Consider the following 19,950-nt stretch of genomic DNA (forward strand, 5'->3'; position numbering starts at 1 on the left):
GTGTCCATGTAATTTTCTACTCCCAAAGCCAGTGACCTTCACTATAGGCTTCAGCCTGCATTTAGGAGATCTGACAGTTTACTAAATCTGAATCTCTGGTGGTAAAAGCAATTCCTTAGTGCGAATCCAAACACACATTCTTGCACCCTTATCACAGCCTTATTTCCACAACTGGCAGTCAGCCTTGCCAACAAAAGACTAAACCAGTGCAAAGAATGATCTTTGCCGATTGTGCTTCCTTCCACTGGGAGATGCTCCCAGAGTTCATTCAGTCTGACTAGAACTGACTTTTCGGACACATGGCTACACCTGCCAAGAGGACCTTGTATATGTAAGAAAAAGGAGAGAGGAGCTTTTTACAAATCGTTATGTATGGGGGGATGTGGTTTGGGACTCAGGGGCTTCCAGACCCTCTTGTTTCTCTCTGGGCTGTGCCTCCCCAGGTGAAGGCTCCAGGGGAGGTGTGGGAAGGGGATTGTGCTTTCTTTTGCCTGGTTCTTCAGCAGAAATTCCCTTCTTCCTTCTCCCAGTCCTCTGCTGGGTGCTTCTTGTGTTTTCTGCGCTCCTTGCGCGATTTGTGGTGGTGATGCTGGTGGTGGTGTTGGTGGTGGTGATGGTGTCGCCGCATCCGATGGGATCGTCTGGCTGCAGGGAAGCGAGGGATGACAGGGACGTGGCAAAAGCTGATGAGAGGTGGGTGGCCTGATGGGACAGGCTTCCTCGGGGGAGGGGGAAATGGAGGGAATACCAGGCAAGCTAGTAAGTTCTCACTTATCTGCAAGGCCATATTATCAGGCAAACATTCAACCAGCTCAATGTGTGTAGCCATGAGATGCTTAATTGGAGACTACAAGTAGCTGGAAACTTTTGTTGGGGTGTCTGGGGGAAGCCACTTACGTTTGGTGCAGACGATTTGGGGCCGGTCCCATTTGCCATTGCTCCGGCATCGGATGATGGCCACATGGTGCTGGGCAAATCCTTCATCGCACTGGTAGCGTACAGTGGCGTGGACGTTATACTTGGCCTTGCGGGCACCGATGGGCAAGGCATTCTCCACTGCTGGAGGGGGACCACACAGCACTGGGGACAGAGGAACCTCCAGTTAAAGAAGTGGATGGGACTGGGGCTGAACTGGTTTCATCTCTTGTTGAGATGAACCCTCAACAGATCCCACCTTTTGCCCAGCTGTGACCTCAAAGGGCTAGAAGTGAATGTCTCCTCCACCCAAACCAGGAGCTGCTGAGGGGCAGGAACCTCCTGGACACATCCCACCCCCTAATTCTTGTGCATGATGGGAATGAAGGAGATGGGAGGCAAGAATAATCTGAGCAAATGAATGGAAAAAAGGATATGAAAATTGGCAAAGAAACAGAAGCAAGAATGAAGAAAAGTATAAGAAAGGTGGACTTGAGAATACACATATACATATATATGTTTCCTTAATATGTAAAGAGCGCTTAGAAATCAATAAGACCAATGAACCGATAGAAAATTAGGCAAAGGAAATGAACTGGTAGGTCACAGGAAATCAAATACATATAAACAGCTTATCAACATATGAAGAGCTGGTTATTCTCATCCCCGAAGACGTGCAAACTATGATAACAATGAGATACTGTTTTTCAGGACTTAGATGAACAAAGAACAAAAAGTTTGATAACACAGAGTTGGCAAGGGTGGGGGGGAAATGGGTACCCTCACATAGTGCTGAAGAGTGAAAACTGGGCTGGACTGACTCCTACATTTACAAACTTAAATAAAACAACCAACCAGTGATAGGTAGGAGGGAAGGTCAGGGGAGAAGGGGTGGGAGGGACAGTAGCAGCATACCTGTGCCCTTCTTACAGACATAGGGGAGGTTGTAGTTGCAGGGAACATCATTCCAGTGCCCACTCTCATGTGACACCATCACCACACAGTCCTCCCCACCCGCGAAGAAATTGTCGGGCTGGTTCTCCCTCCAGTTCTCATATTGCTGTAAGAATGGGGAGCAGGGGGTGCTCAGGGGACAGGCAGCCTGTCCCAGGCTCTGGCACTGGCACTGTGCGATTCCCCTGGCCAGACCACTCAAACTCTTAGGGACTCAGTGTTTCCATCTCTACAATGAGCACTGTTCTGCCTGCCCTGAGGGTGGCTGCCACTACAGTCCAAGTCAACCCTCCTCTACCTGCGAGGCTGTGGTGCCCTCCTCCCTGGTCCTCCTGCCCCAGCTCACTCCCTGACAGTCTGTTTTCCACATGGGTCACTCATTGTTAGATAAATAGTTGAACAAAAGGTGACCTCAGACTGGAAGTCCAGGAGAGCTTCCCTGAGGAGGCAACAGGAGAGCTGAAGGAAGACTCAAGGATAAGAACAACGCAGGCAGGGAACAGAGTTCTAAGCAGAGGGAATAGCTAATGCAAAGGCCCTGAGGCAGGACTGAGCTTGTCCTGTCTGAGGAACAGAACAGAGGCCAGGAGGGCTGGGGCTACTTGATCCAGTTCGAGTGTAGTCAGAGAGTGGGCCGGGGCCAGTTCTCATGGCAGAGGAGAGGAGGTGGATTTCTTTTCTAATTGTGGTGAAAAAGACATAATATAAAATTTACTAAAGTGAAGCCAGAGGGCCAGTTCATTGCAGCTTACCCAGAACTCTCCATTCTAGGCAGGGCCCAAGTCAACAGTCTGACTGCAGGGACCCAGGTCCCCAGGCTGCCACCACTCACCAGCCCCGTGTTGTCCGTCCACTGGAAATCCCTCTCCACGATCCTGTCGTTTAGGCCGATCCAAGTGTTTTCACGCCCAAAACCTGTGGGGTGTGGGGTGTCGTGAGGGCTGGGTACTTGCACCTCCCCCAGCCTAGGTTGCTGGCTGGAGGTCAGGTGGGGGGTGTGGGAGGGGAGACTCAGCCCCCTCCCCAGCCTGAAGGTGGGCTGGAAGGGGAAGTGGATGAAGATGAGAATGGAGGTGGGGGGTACCCAGAGCCCCTCCCCCAGTTTTGGGTTTGAGCTGAAGGGGAGGACCCCAGCCCCTCTGCCAGCCTGGGGGGCATGGGCTGGAGGCCACATCCCCCCATTCCCTAGCAGGCTGAGGCTCTGGCTGCCCTCATACTTGGGGAGTGGGGTTGGGGCATGGAAAGGGCTGGAATTTGGCTCCTGGCCTTGTCACAATTTGTGGCTTAAACAAAAGGCCAGAGGAAACAATAAAGACAACTCAGATCTTTGCAGAAATGAGAGAGTAGGGGCTAAGAGAGCCAGCGAGCAAGGCTGGACAGGGCAGGCAGGTGAATCTAAATGAGCCAGTCAGTCACTGAGGAGGGAGGAAGCAGCTGGATGCATGTGTGTTTGATTACATAGAGGAAAAAAGCCAGTGAACCAGGGAATGAACAAATTAAAGAATTAACAGGGGATGGGATGGGGAAAATGTGAATAAATAAATGGACGAAAAAGGGCAGAAGGAATAATGAGTAAATCAATAAATGCTGGATTTAGTTTATGGGACACCCCTGTTTCTCTAAATCTCTGCTCCTCCTTCATTTCATCCCCTGCACCACGGATGCTTCTCTGTCACCCTCTGTCCCCTGGCCCTGTTTTAACTGTCATCAGTGCCCTGAGAAACAGCTAAATTTTAGGATAGACTTATTTAATTAGATATTTACTTGTTTGACTATATCCTCTTCAAGAACGTCACTCCCTAAGGACAGGACAATGTGTGTCTCTGTGCCTGGAACAGTGCCTGGCACATAGCAGGTGCTCAGTAAATAGTCGGAGAATGAATGAAGTGAATGAATGAACTGACAAGTGAATAAATAGACACTTGAATTAATAAGTGGTCAGGGCTTGCATTAATGAACATAGCTTCAGAAAGGTAGTGTCTTCAGGACCCTGGGGGGATCCCATGACAAAGGGACTGTAAAGGCCACCCCTGCCCACCCCAGAGTCCCTACTGTTAATGAAGCCGTGTTCTTCGGGTGAGTGGATGCTGGTCAGGTGGCCGGCTCGACGGCGGCAGTCCCTCTCGGCATCCTCCCATGCCCGCCGATGGGCGAAGTAGCGGTAGCAGTGGCCCTGAAACTTGTGCCAGCCATGGTCACAGCCCTCTGTGTCTGGGAGGTGGAAAGGGAGCATGAAGGGGGCTGGCCTCAAGCCGAGGCCTGCCTTGCCAGCCATGAGCACACCAACCCACCAGAGAGAGGGCCCAATCCAAGGTCACTGTGGGGCTAAATCAACCCTCTCTCTGGGCCCATCCCCCAGACCCCACTCTGTCCCCCCACCTTTTCACCTCCCTCTTCCCATATTCACTTCTTTTCTCTGTTGCAGGAAGAGATTCAACTGGAAGATCATTACACCCATCCCCTCTTATCCCAACTCTAATGTCTCATTCTCTGATCTGGCCACATCCTGGGACCTCAGGAAATGGTCTCAGGAAGGCCTAAAATTTCCCTCCTGGGAAAAAACTCAAATAGACATTTCTCCCAAAAAGATATACAAATGGCCAACAAGCACATGAAAAGATGCTCAACAACGTGAATCATTAGGAAAAACAAATCAGAATCACAATGGGATACCACCTCATACCCACTAGGATGGCTATAATTTTTTTTTAAAGGAAAATAATAAGCATTGGCAAGGATATGGAGAAATTGGAACCCTCTTGCATTGCTGGTGGGAATGTAAAATGGTGTAGCCCCTGTAGAAAACAGTCTGGCAGCTCCTCAAAAAGTTAAACATGGAATTACCATATGACCCAGCCATTCTACTCCTGGGTACACCAAAAAGAATGGGGAAAAAACAAAAAGAATGGAAAACAGGTATTGAAACAAAAACGTGTACATGAACATTCATAGTAGCACTATTCACATTAGCCACAAGGGGGAAACAACCCAAAGGTCCATCAAGTGATGAATGGATAAACAAAATGTGGCCCATCCAATGGAATACGATTCAGCCATAAAAAGGAATGACACTGACACGTGCTACAATGTGGATGAACCCTGAAAAACATCATGCTGAGTGAAAGAAGCCAGATACAAAAAGATACACAGCGTATGACTACATTTATATGAAACATATAAAATAGGCAAATCCATAGAAACAGAAAGTAGATTAGTGGTTGCCAGGGGCTGGAGGGGAGGAATGGGGAGTGATGGCTAATGGGGACAGGATTTCCTTTGGGGCTGATGAAAATGTCTTGGAACTAGCTAGAAGTGGTGGTTGCACAACATTGTGAATGTACTGAATGCCACTGAATTGTACACTCTAAAAAGGTTAATTTTATGTTATGTGAATTTTATCTCAAGAAAATTATTCGCCTCCTGCCTGTCTGATTCACAGCCATGGAACCAGAGGCAGAGACCTGGAGCTCCATGTGTGGGAAGCTTGTGGTCCAGCACCCAACCCTGCTCCTGGTGCTGTTTCTGGGGTCTTGGCAGAGACTCACCTTTCTCACAGAGGCTGCCCCCGTAGCTGGGGAGGCAAAGGCAGACGAAGGCGTTGACCTCGTCAATGCAGGTGCCTCCATTCTCACAGGGGCTGGAGATGCAGTCATCTATATCTGGAGGGGAAGGTGGGGCTAAGTCAGAGGCCAGCCTCCCCGTGGCTCCCAGTCCCCATGGAGAACCAGGCAGAAGATGCAGTCATAACCCTACCATCTATCCCAGACCCGAGTACAACAGCGGTGGTCTGCACTGATGGCCCAATGACTCTGGAGGTCAAGGGGGTGGAACCTCACACAACTGATGTGAATTAGCATCAATGAGAGGAGATGACACTGGGCTGGCTGAAAGCCAGAGTGTGCAGGACGTTCCCCCTGACTCCAGAACAGTGAAGGTGTGTCTGGCAAACAGACCCATAGAATGTTGAAGCTGAAGGGTCTTCAGAATGTGGAGCATTTACAAGAATTGCACAGAATCACGAAGTTGTTTGTAGGTACAGGGAGCAATCAGTTGAGCACCTCTTCTCCCAATCCCTGTGTAGATAGTGCCTGAGTCATGTATGATGCCAGGCAAGTCACTTGCCCTCTCTAAGACTCAGTTTCTTTTTTTTTTTGCAAAGTGGTGATAATAATAGCACCTCCACAGCGGTGGTTGTGAGTAGAGTAAATGGAAGAGCTCAAGAAATTATATCATTTATAATTATTGTTATAATTTCATAATTTGTCATATGTCTTGTGTTGGGCTTTGGGGCTAGCTTCCAACAGTTCTGGTGGTGGTGCCTATACCCCTGCCCACCCAGGAGAGAGTAGGCGACCCCCTGGGGCCCTTTGCTGGTGGGAGTCTGAGCCTTACCATCCTTTTGTCTTCCCCTTCCCCACCGCTGCCTGGTAGTAATGGGAGGCAGCACACCAGAGCCTCAGCCCTGAGGATGAAACCTCAGACGGTTGTTGCTGAGGCTGATTTACTGGAGCCAAGGAGTGAGGGAGGGGAAGGGAGCATCTGAAGCCAGCATTTTGTGATCCCTGATCCTCATGGGGATGGCTGCTGGGATAGACCCTAGGGCTCTGAGTCAGACAAGTCTGTGATCAGATCCTGAGTCTGGGGTACTCACCGATCTCACAGTTCTCTCCAGCAAAGCCCTGGTCACAGCTACAGCCATACATGGTGCCATTGGCTTTACAGGTGCCCCCATGCAGGCAAGGGTTGTTCTCACAGGGATCCGAGGGAACTGCAGGATGGACAAGAGTACGGGAAGGAGTCAGACCACCAAGTCTGCCTCCCAGGGAATCTAGACCTCAGACCCCTAAAGGCCCTCTCGTTCCACCCCTCTCTGTGGAGTCGCCTCTATAACTTCCCAATAACTGATGGCCAACTTCCTCTCACATGCCCCTGTGATGAGCTTACTCTTTCCAGGAACTGGCCAAAGCACCTGTGGGATGCCCTGGCTATGGCAAAGTCCTTCCCTGGACTGAACTAGAATGGGATTCCTGCAGCTTCTCTTAGGAAGTCTTCTCATAGAACATGGTTTAAGTGTCCTCCTTGACTTATCCCCATTTTTCTAGAAATACCCACTGATCATTGTGCTTCTCATACTTTGGAGCAAAGAAGTGGACATAGGTTCTAGATGGGGTATGAATGGCACTGGGACAAGTGGGAACCATCACTTCCTTCATCCTTGTGGCTCAACCTCTTCTGATGCAACCTCAGTGGTTACAGTGTGGAGAAGTGGTGGATTATAGCAGTAATAACCATAGGCTGTGCAGTCAGAGAGGCTGGTTCAATTCCTGCCTCTGCCACTCACTAGGGAACCCTGGGCAAATTACTTCTGTGAATTTCAGTTGCCTCATTTACAAAATGAAAATAAAAGCAGCTCATCCTGCTCTGCCGGTCCTGACCATAATGCCATGCCTGGCTCTCTGTATATCAGCCTGGGGCCTCTTGAGGGGTCTCAACATTGCTTAACACGGACAGGGCATCTAGGGGGAGTTGAATGTGAGGCCCTGTCCACCTCTCTCATTCCTCAGCTGGGTTTCCCTGGAGGCAGGAGGGTCAGCCCTCTCCATCTCAGGGGCTCAGAGGCCTTGGTGGGTGGTCTCTGGACCACCCTGGAGTCTTGGAGGGGCAGAGAAAGAACCCCCATGTACCCCAGGTGACCCCTATCCCTTGTCAGGACAGTGTCAACCCTTCCACTGCAAGATACCAGAAATGAGACCCAGAGAAGAGCAGGGCCTAGCTCAAAGCCACTCAGCAGGACAGTACAAGAGCCAAGACTGGCCTACGGGGCTCTGGAAGCCCAGTTTAAGGCCCTCTCTCCAGGCCCTAAAACCTAGAATTTGTTTCTGTTTTGTCCTGGTCTGGAGGCCCACAAGAAACTGAGACGATGACAAGCAGTTACCTCCTCCCTGATCTTCTGGACTCTGCCTTCACCCTTAACAGGTTGCTCTCCCCACAGCTGCCAGAGGGAGCCCATGTAAACCTGAGTCAGGTCATGTCCCTCCTCTGACTAGACTCCTCCATGGCTCCCCATTGCCCTCATAGGAAAAGCCAAAATCCTTACCTCAGCCCACAGGGCCCGGTGCAATCTTCCCCAATATCTCCCTGCCTGATCCTCCTCTCCCTCCTTCACTTACTCCGCTCCAGCCACACTGACCCTACTGTTCCTCCTACACACCAAACACGGTCCAGCCTCAGGGCCTTTGTACAAGCTATTCCATCTGCCTGAACTGCTTTTCCCCCAGATCTCTGCATGGCTCCTCTCTCACCTCCTTCAGGCTTGCTCAAATTCATCCTAACCCCCCTTCCAAAACCAAAACCCACCCACGGGCATCCCTCATCCCTTGCTTTACTTTTCTCTTTTATATTTATTACTTTCTAACCTCCAATATAATTTGTTAGGACCATCATTTCTTATCCATGCCTCCCCCCAGAGCTGTGATGTTCCACATGCAGCCACGCACAGCTATTTAAGTTTAAATTAATTAAAATGGAATAAAAGTTAAAACGCAGTTCCTCAGTCACACTAGCCACATTTCAAGTGCTCAGTAGCCACCAATGGCTCGTTGCTATTGTATTAGACTGCGTAGCTCGAGAACTTTTCCATCACTGGGAAAGTTCTAGAGCATTGTTCTAGAACGTCAGCTTCCAGAGGACAAGGGACTCGGTCTCAACATGGTGCCTGGAATACAGCAAGCACTCAATAGTTGCTTGCTAACTGCATAAAGGTAGCTGCTGGCCTGCCCGCAGTGACTGAAGCCGGTCCCTGGGGCAGTGGCGTGTACCACCACGGATGGCCAGAGAGGCCTGTGGCTATTTCTGTGCCTGGTGCCACCCTGGCACGTGCGGGCACATGTGTGGGGCTGCCAGGCGCCAGGACGTGTAAGCCCCACCAGGTGCCCCGAGCTGCTGACACCTGCCCACAGACTGGCGGTGACTCAGTCGCTTGCTGGTGCTGCATTTATTTTTGGCTTCATTAGCATTTCTGCTGCAAGCAGTAGGTGAGTAGGCGCCCAGGTCTCCCCCAGCACTGGCTGCCTCCCTCCGCCCCGGCTGCTCATGGCTTGAGTCTGGAGCCGAAAAACCAACAAAGTCCAAGACAGATCCAGCCGTGGCCCTGGGGGCTCCTTTCAACACACTTTCCTTAGCACACTTCTTTGTGGTTTCCCTCCCACCTGACCACTCCTTCTCTAGTTCCTTTGGCCTTGGGCAAGCTTACCCCCTCCCCAAGACCTCAGGGCATTTTGTTTTGTTTTATGTCAATGAAATAAGCATCTTAGAGCCCAGTGATTGAGACAGAGACTGTTGTCAGACAGCCTGGATTCAAACATTATCCTTGACACTCCTCAGCTGCATGACTCTGCACAAGTCACTTGACTTCCCTGTGCCTCAGTATCCCCATCTGTAAAGTTAGGATCGTACTAGAACTTGTTCCTCAGGACATTAAAAAGATTAACCAAGATGATTCCACTAAAGTGCTCAGACCAACCCAAGCACAAAGGCAGTCACCAATAAGCATAAGCCTTTATTGATGCAAGTGCCCCTGCCCAGGGTCCACCTGCCTTCTGGGCATCTAAGAAAAGAAGATGCAGCCCCAGACACAACCCAGAGATGACAGGGTGGGTGATGAAACCCTTCATCCGCTGTTTCCATCACCACGACACTTTGCCTTCAAAAAAAGGAGCAAGTGGGGCTTCCCTGGTGGCGCAGTGGTCGAGAGTCCGCCTGCCGATGCAGGGGATGTGGGTTTGTGCCCCGGTCCGGGAAGATCCCACGTGCCACGGAGCGGCTGGGCCCGTGAGCCATGGCCGCTGAGCTTGCGCGTCCGGAGCCTGTGCTCCACAACGGGAGAGGCCACAACAGTGAGAGGCCCGCGTACCGCAAAAAAAAAAAAAAAAAAAAAAAAGGAGCAAGTGTTATTGATTGATTGTAAAACCAATCGTGTTAATAAGAGTGTTTTGCAACTCAGAAAAAGTGTGACTTTTAATTAGCTGCTTCTTCTTCGTTTTTTTTTTTTCTTACGCTCACTTGACCGAAAGAATAGCTCAATATGGCAGGACCTAAAAAATAAAGGCCTGCAATTTGCAGGCTGAGTTATGGGCAGACCTGGCCCCAGGAGAACAGGGTGATGGCTTTCTCTGGACTCCGCTGGGCATACAGCAACCAAGGCACATGTGGATTTGGGTACCAGTTGAGGTTTGACCACTGACTAGCTGGTAGTGACATACCTCCCTGAGCCTCAGTTTGCTGTCTACAAAATGGGGGTAATGCCCACCACTCCCACCCCTTCCCAGCACCCACTTTACCTGTGGCTTGAGGTCCCCCACGTTTTGCACCACTGAATTCCAGCTGCAATTCAACACTTGTCCAGGAAGGCCTCCCTGCCATGCCTCCTCCCTCAGGCCCCACCCCAGGGGGGTTGCCTGTAACCAGCTCTGTCTTCCCCAGACTGAGGCATCGCTGAAGGCAGGACCCCAGCATCACACAACACTGTCAGCTGAGAGTGGTCATGAACATGATTTGCTGACTGTACTCATCCCCAAAACCAAACTCCGCCCAACACCTCATCATTGCCTCATTACTCGCTGTGCATAAAACACATCAAACGTAACTTCACCTCCTGGCCTTTGCCCAGGCTAGTGCCTCTGCCAGGAATACACTTTCTGTAATTCAACTCTGCCTAATGAACTCCCACATTCAATATCATCCCCTGCTAGAAACCTTCCCAGGCACCCAAGAACAATCCTTCCTCCCAGCTCTGGCCTACCCCAGCCCCTGGTTCCTGAGCACAAACACAGTGACCTGGATGAGACCACGAGCTTCCAACTCACCCTCCTCTGCACTCCCATTTGCAGGGGTTCCTGGCAGGGCTGGCTCTTCTCCACTTGCTGCCTCCGCCCAGAAGCTCTCCACACCTGGGCTCCCCGCCAGGACCTCCAGCTCAAACTCCTCTGGGCCCAGGGAGGCAGGCAGCAGGGTGCTGGGGGAGTCCCACGGCACTATAGGCTCCCCCGAGGAAACTGAAATGGGCTTGTCCTTGCTGGCTGCTGTCGGTGTCCAAGGAGGAAGAGCAGGCTCCCCTGAGGGGCCGCCCTCATGTGGAGGCTCCAAGCCTCTCAGGGTGCCCTGGGTCACCATCTGGCCCTCCGGCTCTGGATGGGTTTGGGAGCTTGAGGAGGCCATTGTGGACATGGCCAGGACCCCAACCTTGTCCTCCAGGTCCAGGGACATGAGGGACATCACCACACTTGTATCCACAGCCATTTGAGGGCTCAAGGTGGGGCTTTCAGCTCCCTCAACCACGTGGGATCCACGTTCCCAATTCCCACCAGCACCACTGGTGTCCAGTGTGGCCATGGAATTCATGGGACCCACTGTGGCTCCTCCATCTGTAGCAGCCGAAGGCTCCAAACGCAGGGTGACCTTGGGCATCAAGGAGACCCCAGGGACCCCCAAGGGTGCAGATGGGGAATGGGGGTCTAGCCCTTCACTGTGCAGTGACGGCCACATGCCCTGTGCCTCGTCCATGTTGGCCTGCAAGCTGGAAGTGGGGGTCTCTGCTGTGTTGAAGACCCCAGCCTCAGACCCCAAGATGCCTCTGGTTCCCATGGGCTCAGTGGCAGTCTCAGTGGGAGTGACGGCTGCCACCACATTGCCACCCACAAAAGCCTGTGGGTTGGATCTGGGGTGCTCAGCTTTGCTGAGCCCAGTAGGGCTGGTCCCCCCAATTTTTCCGAAGTCTGCTCTGAAGGAGTTAGGACCAGCTCCAGCTTGTGTGTCTGTGGCTGCCTGCAAAGGAGCTGTAGGACTTCCTTCTCCATGGCTGCTGAGTGTCAGGGATGTGGCCTCTCCACCTTGTCCCATCAGGCCCGAGGAGGAGGGCAGGGAATACACTTCTGGATGGATGGGATCCTGGGGGCTGGCCTCGATCTCTGAGGCAGGGGAGGGTGGGGCAGCGGCCATGGCTTCACTATACCCCTTTACCTCACTGGCATCGGTGGGGAGGGGCGTAGGGTGTGACAGGAGCCACAGTTTGGGGGCACGAATCATGGCCATGACAGGGAGGTCTGGAGAAATGACTGTGGGAGAAGCCTCCCAGCGGGCAGTGCTGGGGCCCTTCAAGGGGTTGGGAGCCAAGGTAGTGGCCTCCGAGGAGGACCAGGGCAGGTCGGGGGTGGCTGGCCTCACACTGGGGCCCTTGGCTTCCTCTAGTTCCAGGCCAAGGGTGATGGGTGGGACCATGGTTGGGGGCCACAGCCAGGGCTCTGGGGGGCTCCTGCCACCAGGGGAACCTGAAACAATATCAACAGTAATTATAATTATCTCTCAGCAGCTTCTTCTGCTGATTGTCTCCTTGGCTCCAGGCCTGAGGAAGAGGGGTCTTCTGAGGCTTGGTGAGGCCAGGGGACCCAAGTGTGATTCAGAGCCTCCTCCCCTGTCCCCCTTACATCCCCAGGCAGGTCCCATCTCCCCCTTGGACCCCACTCACCAGCTCCAGGCACATCCACCTCATTGGTCAGCACAGCCCAGGGGCTTTGGCTCCGGCCACTCCCCAAGGCATCAGTGGCTCCTGTGGCCAGGGGAGGCTCCACGTAATTCCCAGCAACCTCTGGGGTGGGGGGCTGGACGCTGGCCTGGAGCACCCCCTTCAGCCCTCGCTGGGATTCCTGTTGCTGGAAGTGGCGCCCGTTCAACCCTTTAAAGCGCCCCCTCCTCCTGGGCATGGGGCTGGCTGGGGTTGCCTCTGTGTGCATGCCCACCACAGTGCCTGCCTCCACGTTGCTGGGGGCGGGGGACACCGTGCTCAGCCACACCTCCTCAGCCTCCAGAGCAGGCCTTGAGGCTAGTGTGAGGCCCCCAGTGGCAGGACTGGGGGTCTCTCGAGACTCCTGCTTCTCTGCCAAGATCAGAGGCTCTTCTTCCCCACTGGACACCAGAGGCTCCTGGAAGTCTGGGGTGACTACCTCCTCCTCCTCCAGGCTGGACTCCAGTTCTTGGGTGGGGGGCCCTTCTGCTGACAGAATCTCCCCCTCATCCCCAGACGACAGGGTCTCTGGGTTTCCATGTTGTGATGTAGGGTGATGAGCTATGGGAAAAAGCAGAAGAGGTTGTGTTAGGCCCAGGGGCTGGCTGGGAAGTTCTGCCTGAAGTCTACCCACATTCCAGCATGCTACAGCAGAGACCTTCTATGTATCTTTGTCTCTCTGCGCCCCTCTGTCTCTCTGGGTTGTTTCTGAGATCCCCCCTGACTGAGAAACCGAGGCGCAAAGTTATCATCCTCACTGTTCAGGCTGGGGTCCACTGTCAAGGTCAGAGTCAACTGGTCACAGTAAAGGGTAAAGAGACAGCTTGGCTGGTGGGTGAAGCTCAGGCAGTGGCCAGCTCTCACGGGGGCAGGTCAGACCTAGGCCATGGCTCCTCCCACGGAAGGGAAAGCACCTAATGGGCACGGCCTTCCAACGAAGAGATTCCCCCCACCCCACCCCCCCACCGCTTACACATAAGACTCAGCTCCTTGGACTTGAGGTTTTCAGCTTCTGAGGGTGTGGCCCCATCCCTGGTCCCATCCCTGGGGGTGTGGCCTTGCTCAGGGGTTATGGCTAGTTGAGGCATCACTTCCTCCCCAGCGGGTGCTCATAGGCAAGTCTCCAGGTGAGAACTGCTCCATCCAGGGGCGTGTCTCTCAGACATCTCAGAAGACATAGCCCACCCACTAAACAGGACTTCCCCCCAGAGCTTGGTCTTCTCTGGGGCTCTTCCTCCTCTAAGGCGGGGCTCCTACGGTAAGCTTGTCTCAGGGGTATGACCTTTCCCTCGGGGCGTGGCTCACCGCGGAGCAAGTTTTCTTGTGTCTCTCCCCTGCCTAGCCTCCACCTCTACTAGAAAGCAAAGCTCCCGGGGGCGCGGCCGGTTATCAAGGTGCATGCCCTTGGGGCGTGGCCACCCGGGGACACACACTCAAGGGGCGTGGCCTCACGCGCACCTCGGAAGCAGTAGGCGTCGTAGCGCTCTCCCGGCGCCGGGAAGCGGGTGCGGTTGGCGAAGCTATAGACGGTGCGCACGCCCGGGACTGGGCCCCCGCAGCGTCGGCGCGGCGTCTGGATCGGGTAGCGCACGCTGCCGTCGGCCAGCCAGCCCGGGTCGCACTGGTCCAGGCCCTCATGCCAGGCCAGGTGCAGCTGTCCTACCGAGGCCAGCACGGCGCCCTGGCGGCGGCACTGGGCACGCGCGCCGGCCAGTGTCAGGCGGCGGGCCAGGCCTACGTAGAAGACCTCGCCTGCGGGAAGGCGCGGGAGAAGGTCAGTGGGGCCCCAAGAACCTTCCCACAGAGCCCGGGAAGGGGGTCCCACCACAAATAGCCCTGATCTGGCTGGATGTGGGTTGTGGCAGCCGCAGCTGCGTGCCCCCATCGCCAGAACATCACTGTCGTTACCTCTCATGCAGTGCTAAGAGGGGGCTTCACTTTCTTTTTCAAGTGAGGTAACTCAGGCCCCTTAACGAGTTGAGCTTCAGAGAGAGGGAGGGCCTTGGTGAGGCGGGCTCAGTGAGGAGGGAAGTAGGAAAAGGGAGGGGGGGGGCAGGAAGGGGGAGAGACTCAGAGAAGGGGACAAGGCCTCAGAGAGGGAAGAGGCTCAGAGAGAGGGAAGAGGCTCAGAGAGAGGGAAGGGGCACAGAGAAGGAGAGGGGCTCAAGGAGTGGAGGAAGGTTCAGGGAACCGGTGGGCTCAGATCTTGGCTGCAGGTTTAGAGAGGGATGAAACTTAGGAGAGCTAGGAAGGACTTAGGGAAGGATGGGGGTTAGGGAGGGTAATGGGGCTCAGGGAAGGGGGTGTTCTGCCAGCCCCAGACTTACCCCCCAGCTCACGGGCAAAGCAATACACATCGTAGAGTTCCCGTGGGTCTCGCCTCCCATAGTTCCTCACCCCTGGAAGGCTGCTACGGTCACCATAGCAACCAGGACGGGACTGGGTGATAGGATACCTGACAAGACAAGGTGGGGGTCCCTCTCAGATGTGTGCTCCTGCGGCCCCCAAGGACCATCTTTCTCCAGGGGCTAGCTCTCCATCTCCCTACCCTGTGTACCCCCTCACCGAACAGTGCGGTCAGAGAGCCACCCGGCGTCACAGTTGTCAAAGCCATCCTCGAAGGCAGCCTGCAGGTGCCGCGGGGCTGCAATGGTGGCCGAGTTGAGACGGCAGGCCTCCTGCGCCTCAGCGAAGGTCAGCGAGTAGCGATCCTGGGCTGCTCGGTAGTGAAACACAACACCTATGGGGAAACATCCAGGATGATTTATGCTGTAATCTTCAAGAACAGACCTCGCTCTTGCAGAATGCTCCCCCCCCAAGTCTGATAATAACATACCTGCTGCCCTACACTGCCCTGTACCATGTCTGTTCACTCAGCAACAGGCATAGTGCTAGGGTGATGATGGGGAGTGAGACTGATATGCCCCCATTTTACAGACGAGGAAATGATAGCAATGGCCATAAAGGGCTAGAATTTGTTAAATATTTTCTATGTAAGAAGCATTTATAAGCATTATCTCATTGAAATCTTACAACAACCCTATGATTATCCCCATTTCCAGAGGAGCAAACTAAGGCTCAGAAAGGTTGAGGGACAGGTCTAAGGCCACATAACCTGTATGAGGGAGAGCCAGAAGTTATATCCAGAAAGATCTGACTCCAAAGATAGCACTCTTCATGCCTAGGGTTAGGCTCTGGAGGTGACAGGAGGCATGGAGAAGAGTGAGAGATTCTGCCTTTTAGGAATTAAGTACATGCATACATAGGGGAAGCAAAGGCAGCAATGGGTGATCAAATGTGGGTTTTTAAAAATATTTATTTATTTATTTATTTATTTTTGGCTGCATTGGGTCTTCGTTGCTGCGCGCGGGCTTCCTCTAGTCGTGGCGAGCGGGGGCTACTCTTCGTTGCGGTGTGCGGGCTTCTCATTGCGGTGGCTTCTGTTGTTGTGGAGCATGGGCTCTAGGTGCGCAGGCTTCAGTAGTTGTGGCACGTGGGGTCTAGAGCACAGGCTCAGTAGTTGTAGCACACAGGCTTAGTTGCTCTGCGGCATGTGGGATCTTCCCAGACCAGGGCTCAAAACCGTGTCCCCTGCATTGGCAGGCAGATTCTTAACCACTGCACCACCAGGGAAGCCCCCAAATGTTCTTGCCCAGCTTAGAAATGGAGTCACCGGAGGCTTCCTGGAGGAGGTGACATGTAAGCCAGGACATGAAGCATCAATAAGCTCACTGTGACTCAAATTCTGATTTAGGGATGAGAGAAATGGCTGAGCAAAACAAAGGTATTAAACATTTTGCTCCATTTTATCAAGCTGAGAGCTCCCAGAAGGCAGCATCTGTGTCTCACTCATGGCTATGTCTCCAGCACCAGGCTGGCATGTGGTAGCTGCTCAATAAATGTTTGGCTGAATGAACGAACTAACCAAACCGAGGTGGAATTCTCTTCTTTCACCACTTATCAATTTTCTTTGAGGTTTATCAGTTTTGAGAACAAGGCCTTGGAAAGGGGATGATTGGGTTGACCCCATAAAATATGCAGTGAGACACTGTTGGCTGGGGAAAGACTGTGCTCCAGAACAGAGGGTGCAGGGACTTTGCTCATGGCCAACACAGGTTAAGGGAAATTGACTTCCCAGTAGGAGTCCACAGGATATTCTCCACACAACAATCCATTCGTTGGGCTTCCCTGGTGGTGCAGTGGTTAAGAATACGCCTGCCAATGCAGGGGACACGGGTTCAAGCCCTGGTGCAGGAAGATCCCACATGCCTTGGAGCAACTAAGCCCGTGCGCCACAACTACTGAGCCCACGGGCACAACTACTGGAGCCCATGCTCTGCCACAAGAGAGGCCACCGCAATGAGAAGCCCGCACACCGCAACTAAGAGTAGCCCCCACTTGCTGCAACTAGAGAGAGCCCACATGCAGCAATGAAGACCCAAAACACAGCCAAAAAACCCCACAAATCCATTCATTGATTCATTCGTCAAATATCAATTGATCATCTTCTGTGTGCCATGCCCTGTCCTAGGACTTTGCTTTAATAATTAAAAAACAATTTTTTTTGCCTTGTTCATCTTGATTGGTTAAGAAAACAGAAACTACACTATTTCAACAGAAACAATTTAATATAGGAATTGGTTACATTGATGACTTATTTACTTTATATTTTCAATCCACTTTTTAAAAAGAACTTCACTTTTTAAAAACGTGTATTTATTTTAAAAGGAAATTTGTATTCCTATTTTAAATAGAAAGCCAATATCCTTTGCCTTATGTGAAAGTAGGTAACCATGAAATGGACTTAAAACAAGGTTATGAAATCCTATGAAATGCTGTGGTCCATAAGAGACAGCCAGAGGCTGCTCTCTCTTAGCTAAAAGAGAAAGAGAGAGATGTTAAAGAGAGAGGTGTATCCATGGAGACTTTCTTCCTGACTTTATCAGAAGAACTGAAAGCAAATCACTGTTCAGGGAGTGATTTCTTTTTCTTTTCTTTTTTTTTTTTTTTTGCTTGTGGGATCTTAGCTCCTTGACCAGGGATCGAACCTGGGCCCTCGGCAGTAAAAGTGCAGAGTCCTAACCACTGGACCATCAGGGAATTCCCCAGGGAGTAATTTCTAAGGTGACATTCAGTGGATGGGCTTCCCCATCCCAGCCTTGGCCCCTCCCCTTCCCCCAACTGACCCGTCACTTCCAGGGGCACCAGGTCCTGCTCATCCTCGATGCCCCTCACCACCTGGCAGCGGTAGAGCCCAGAGTCGCTGGCCCTCAGTGGCCCCAGTAGCAGCGTGGCGTTGACCCGGTGCCGGGGGTAGGCAGGTAGTGACACGCGTCCCTGCCAGCCCTTGGCCACTCGAACCACGTTGTCCTTGGCCACTAGGATGGGCAAGTCCTGCCGTTGGCCTGATGCAGTCCGCACCTTGGTCCACTTGATCCGAGGGGCTTCTCGGGCTGCACCTGGCCGTGGCCACAGGGTGAAGAGACAGGGCAGGGCCACCAGCTCTGCCAGCGCAGCCCGCACCGACCCAGACCCCACCTTCTGCATGTGGAGCCCCTTCTCGGCAGTGGCAGCAGCAGTGGCGTCCTGTGTGCCTGGGGTGGAGAAGGTGGAGAGAGGGCCTGACTGAGAGGCAAGGACCCTCTGACTGAGGCCAGAGAGGTTAGGTTGTCTACACAACATCACAATGCCATACACAGATCTGTGATCTGCAACCCAGTCTGTGAGCAGAAGAGGGGTAATGGGGTCGAATCCCTTCATAGTTCTGCCTCCTCTCAAAGTCCAGACCCTGGAGGCCAGGGATTTAACTCTCACTGTCACTGACTCACTATGTGTCCATGGGAAAGTCACTATTCTGCTCTGAGCCATGGTTTCCCCAAAAGTTAAGCGATAGGCAGCCATTGGAAGAGAAACAGTGTTTGTGGAGTACCTTCTATATAACAGGCACTTTATAAATAGCAATCAGCTCATTTGATTTTCATAACCATCTGCAGAGGTAGCCATGTCTCATCCTCTTTTGGGGGAGTTGAGGAAATTGAGGCTCAGATACATCATTATAATTGCGTAAGGCCACAGAGCAAATCAGGAGGCATTTCTAAAGTCTGGGCTTTTGACCGCTACTGGGGAGATGCCAGGGAGAGGCACACAGACCTTTATTTCTATTGTCCCACCCATGGCAGGCATCACTAATCAATCTTCATACTATTCTCTCTCCCTCTTTTTTTCTCTCTCTCTTCAGCTCATCTCAGCAAAACAGTGAGAGGCGGGAAACTCCAGCCTCCACTGGCAATGACTAAAAATAACCTCTCAGGTGTCTTGTTCGCTTTTGACTGTTCAAAGACTTTTTTCATCTATTCTCATTTTATTCTCCAGACCAAGCCAGAGAACCAGCAGGAGAAGGCTCTCAAGTTAAAAAGCTGCCCCATCTTGTCAATTCTCCAGACCCCAACCTCTCCCACCCCACAAGCCAACTCACCCTGTTCCCCAGCCACAAAGAGCGGCATCTGGAGAATCAGGAGGCCTGAGACCCAGACAGACATGGCCCCCATCCTGGACCTGAAACAAGATGGAGAGGAAGGAAGGGGTGAGTACAACCCTCCTAGACAGTCGGCATGAAAGGACCAATTCCTCCCACTCTACAGATCTGGAAACTGGGGCTCAGAGACGCCAGTGTTTCACTCAAGGTCACACAGTCAGCAAGCCAGGGCTGAGCCAGAATCCGAACCCAGGACTAACTGACTTCAGGATCCGAGCAGTGAAGTCCTATGATCAGAGCATGGGTGCTGGAGGGAATCAAACCTGGGGCTGTCTTTTGCCTGTTCCTTGCTGGGTGACCTTGAGCAAGTAGCTTAGCTTCTCTGTGCCTCAGTTTCTTTGCAGGTCAGATGGGGATAACATGAGGTAGTTGGAAGGGATAGATGAGTCAATATAGTCAATAGATATAAAATGCTTAGAACTGCCTGGCATGAAGGAGTAAATTTCAGCTGCTATTATTATTATTGACTTTAACATAGCCAAGATCAAAGTCCCATTTTTCAAGTCAGCCTCCGAAATCAAACTGGGGGCTCCTAGAGAGCAGCAGCCAGTCCTAGTCTGCCTGGGGTCCCCAGTTCTGGCAGCAGACTGGACTCCAAGCCAGCCTGTAATCTGGGTTTGCTGACTGACACGATTCTCAGCTTCAATTCCAGGATTTGGTTGTCGCCAAGATTCTATTCCTGGTTTCTGGGATTTTTGAAGAGCTGCCAAGTCCCAGCTGGAGGAAGGGACCTCACCCTCGCCCACCCCATCCTCCCCCTGAATTCATACTGACTGGCAAAGATGCCTTCTAGGTCCACAGAGAAACTCCAGTTGTGGGTCCAGACTCCTTTAGGGGTTGTGGCACATGAGCATAAAGTGGACAAATATCGAGCACTACCTGTAAGCAAGGCCCATTCCAAACACTGGGATACAGCAGTGCCCTCCCAAACCTCACATTCTTCCAGAGACTAGAAACCCTGGGGTGGTGGTGCGTCCCACCCCTTTGG

The 19,950-nt window shown here is 52.6% G+C and overlaps 1 protein-coding gene across 1 annotated transcript; it reads right to left on the reverse strand.

The window, feature by feature from the left end:
* Positions 1–499: 499 nt before the first annotated feature.
* Positions 500–18,975, reverse strand: NCAN (neurocan; the record flags this gene model as incomplete). The annotated part of the gene is made up of 14 exons (XM_079701646.1): positions 500–645; positions 898–1,080; positions 1,831–1,975; positions 2,702–2,784; positions 3,922–4,080; positions 5,415–5,528; positions 6,521–6,637; positions 10,734–12,194; positions 12,392–12,988; positions 13,886–14,179; positions 14,755–14,882; positions 14,993–15,167; positions 17,614–18,021; positions 18,903–18,975. 14 exons carry the CDS (start codon positions 18,973–18,975, stop codon positions 500–502), a joined length of 4,083 nt encoding a protein of 1,360 aa, XP_079557772.1.
* Between the last annotated feature and the right edge of the window lie 975 nt (positions 18,976–19,950).

This window comes from Hyperoodon ampullatus (genome assembly GCF_949752795.1).
Source record: "Hyperoodon ampullatus genome assembly, chromosome: 4".
Classification (NCBI taxonomy): Eukaryota; Metazoa; Chordata; class Mammalia; order Artiodactyla; family Ziphiidae; genus Hyperoodon; species Hyperoodon ampullatus.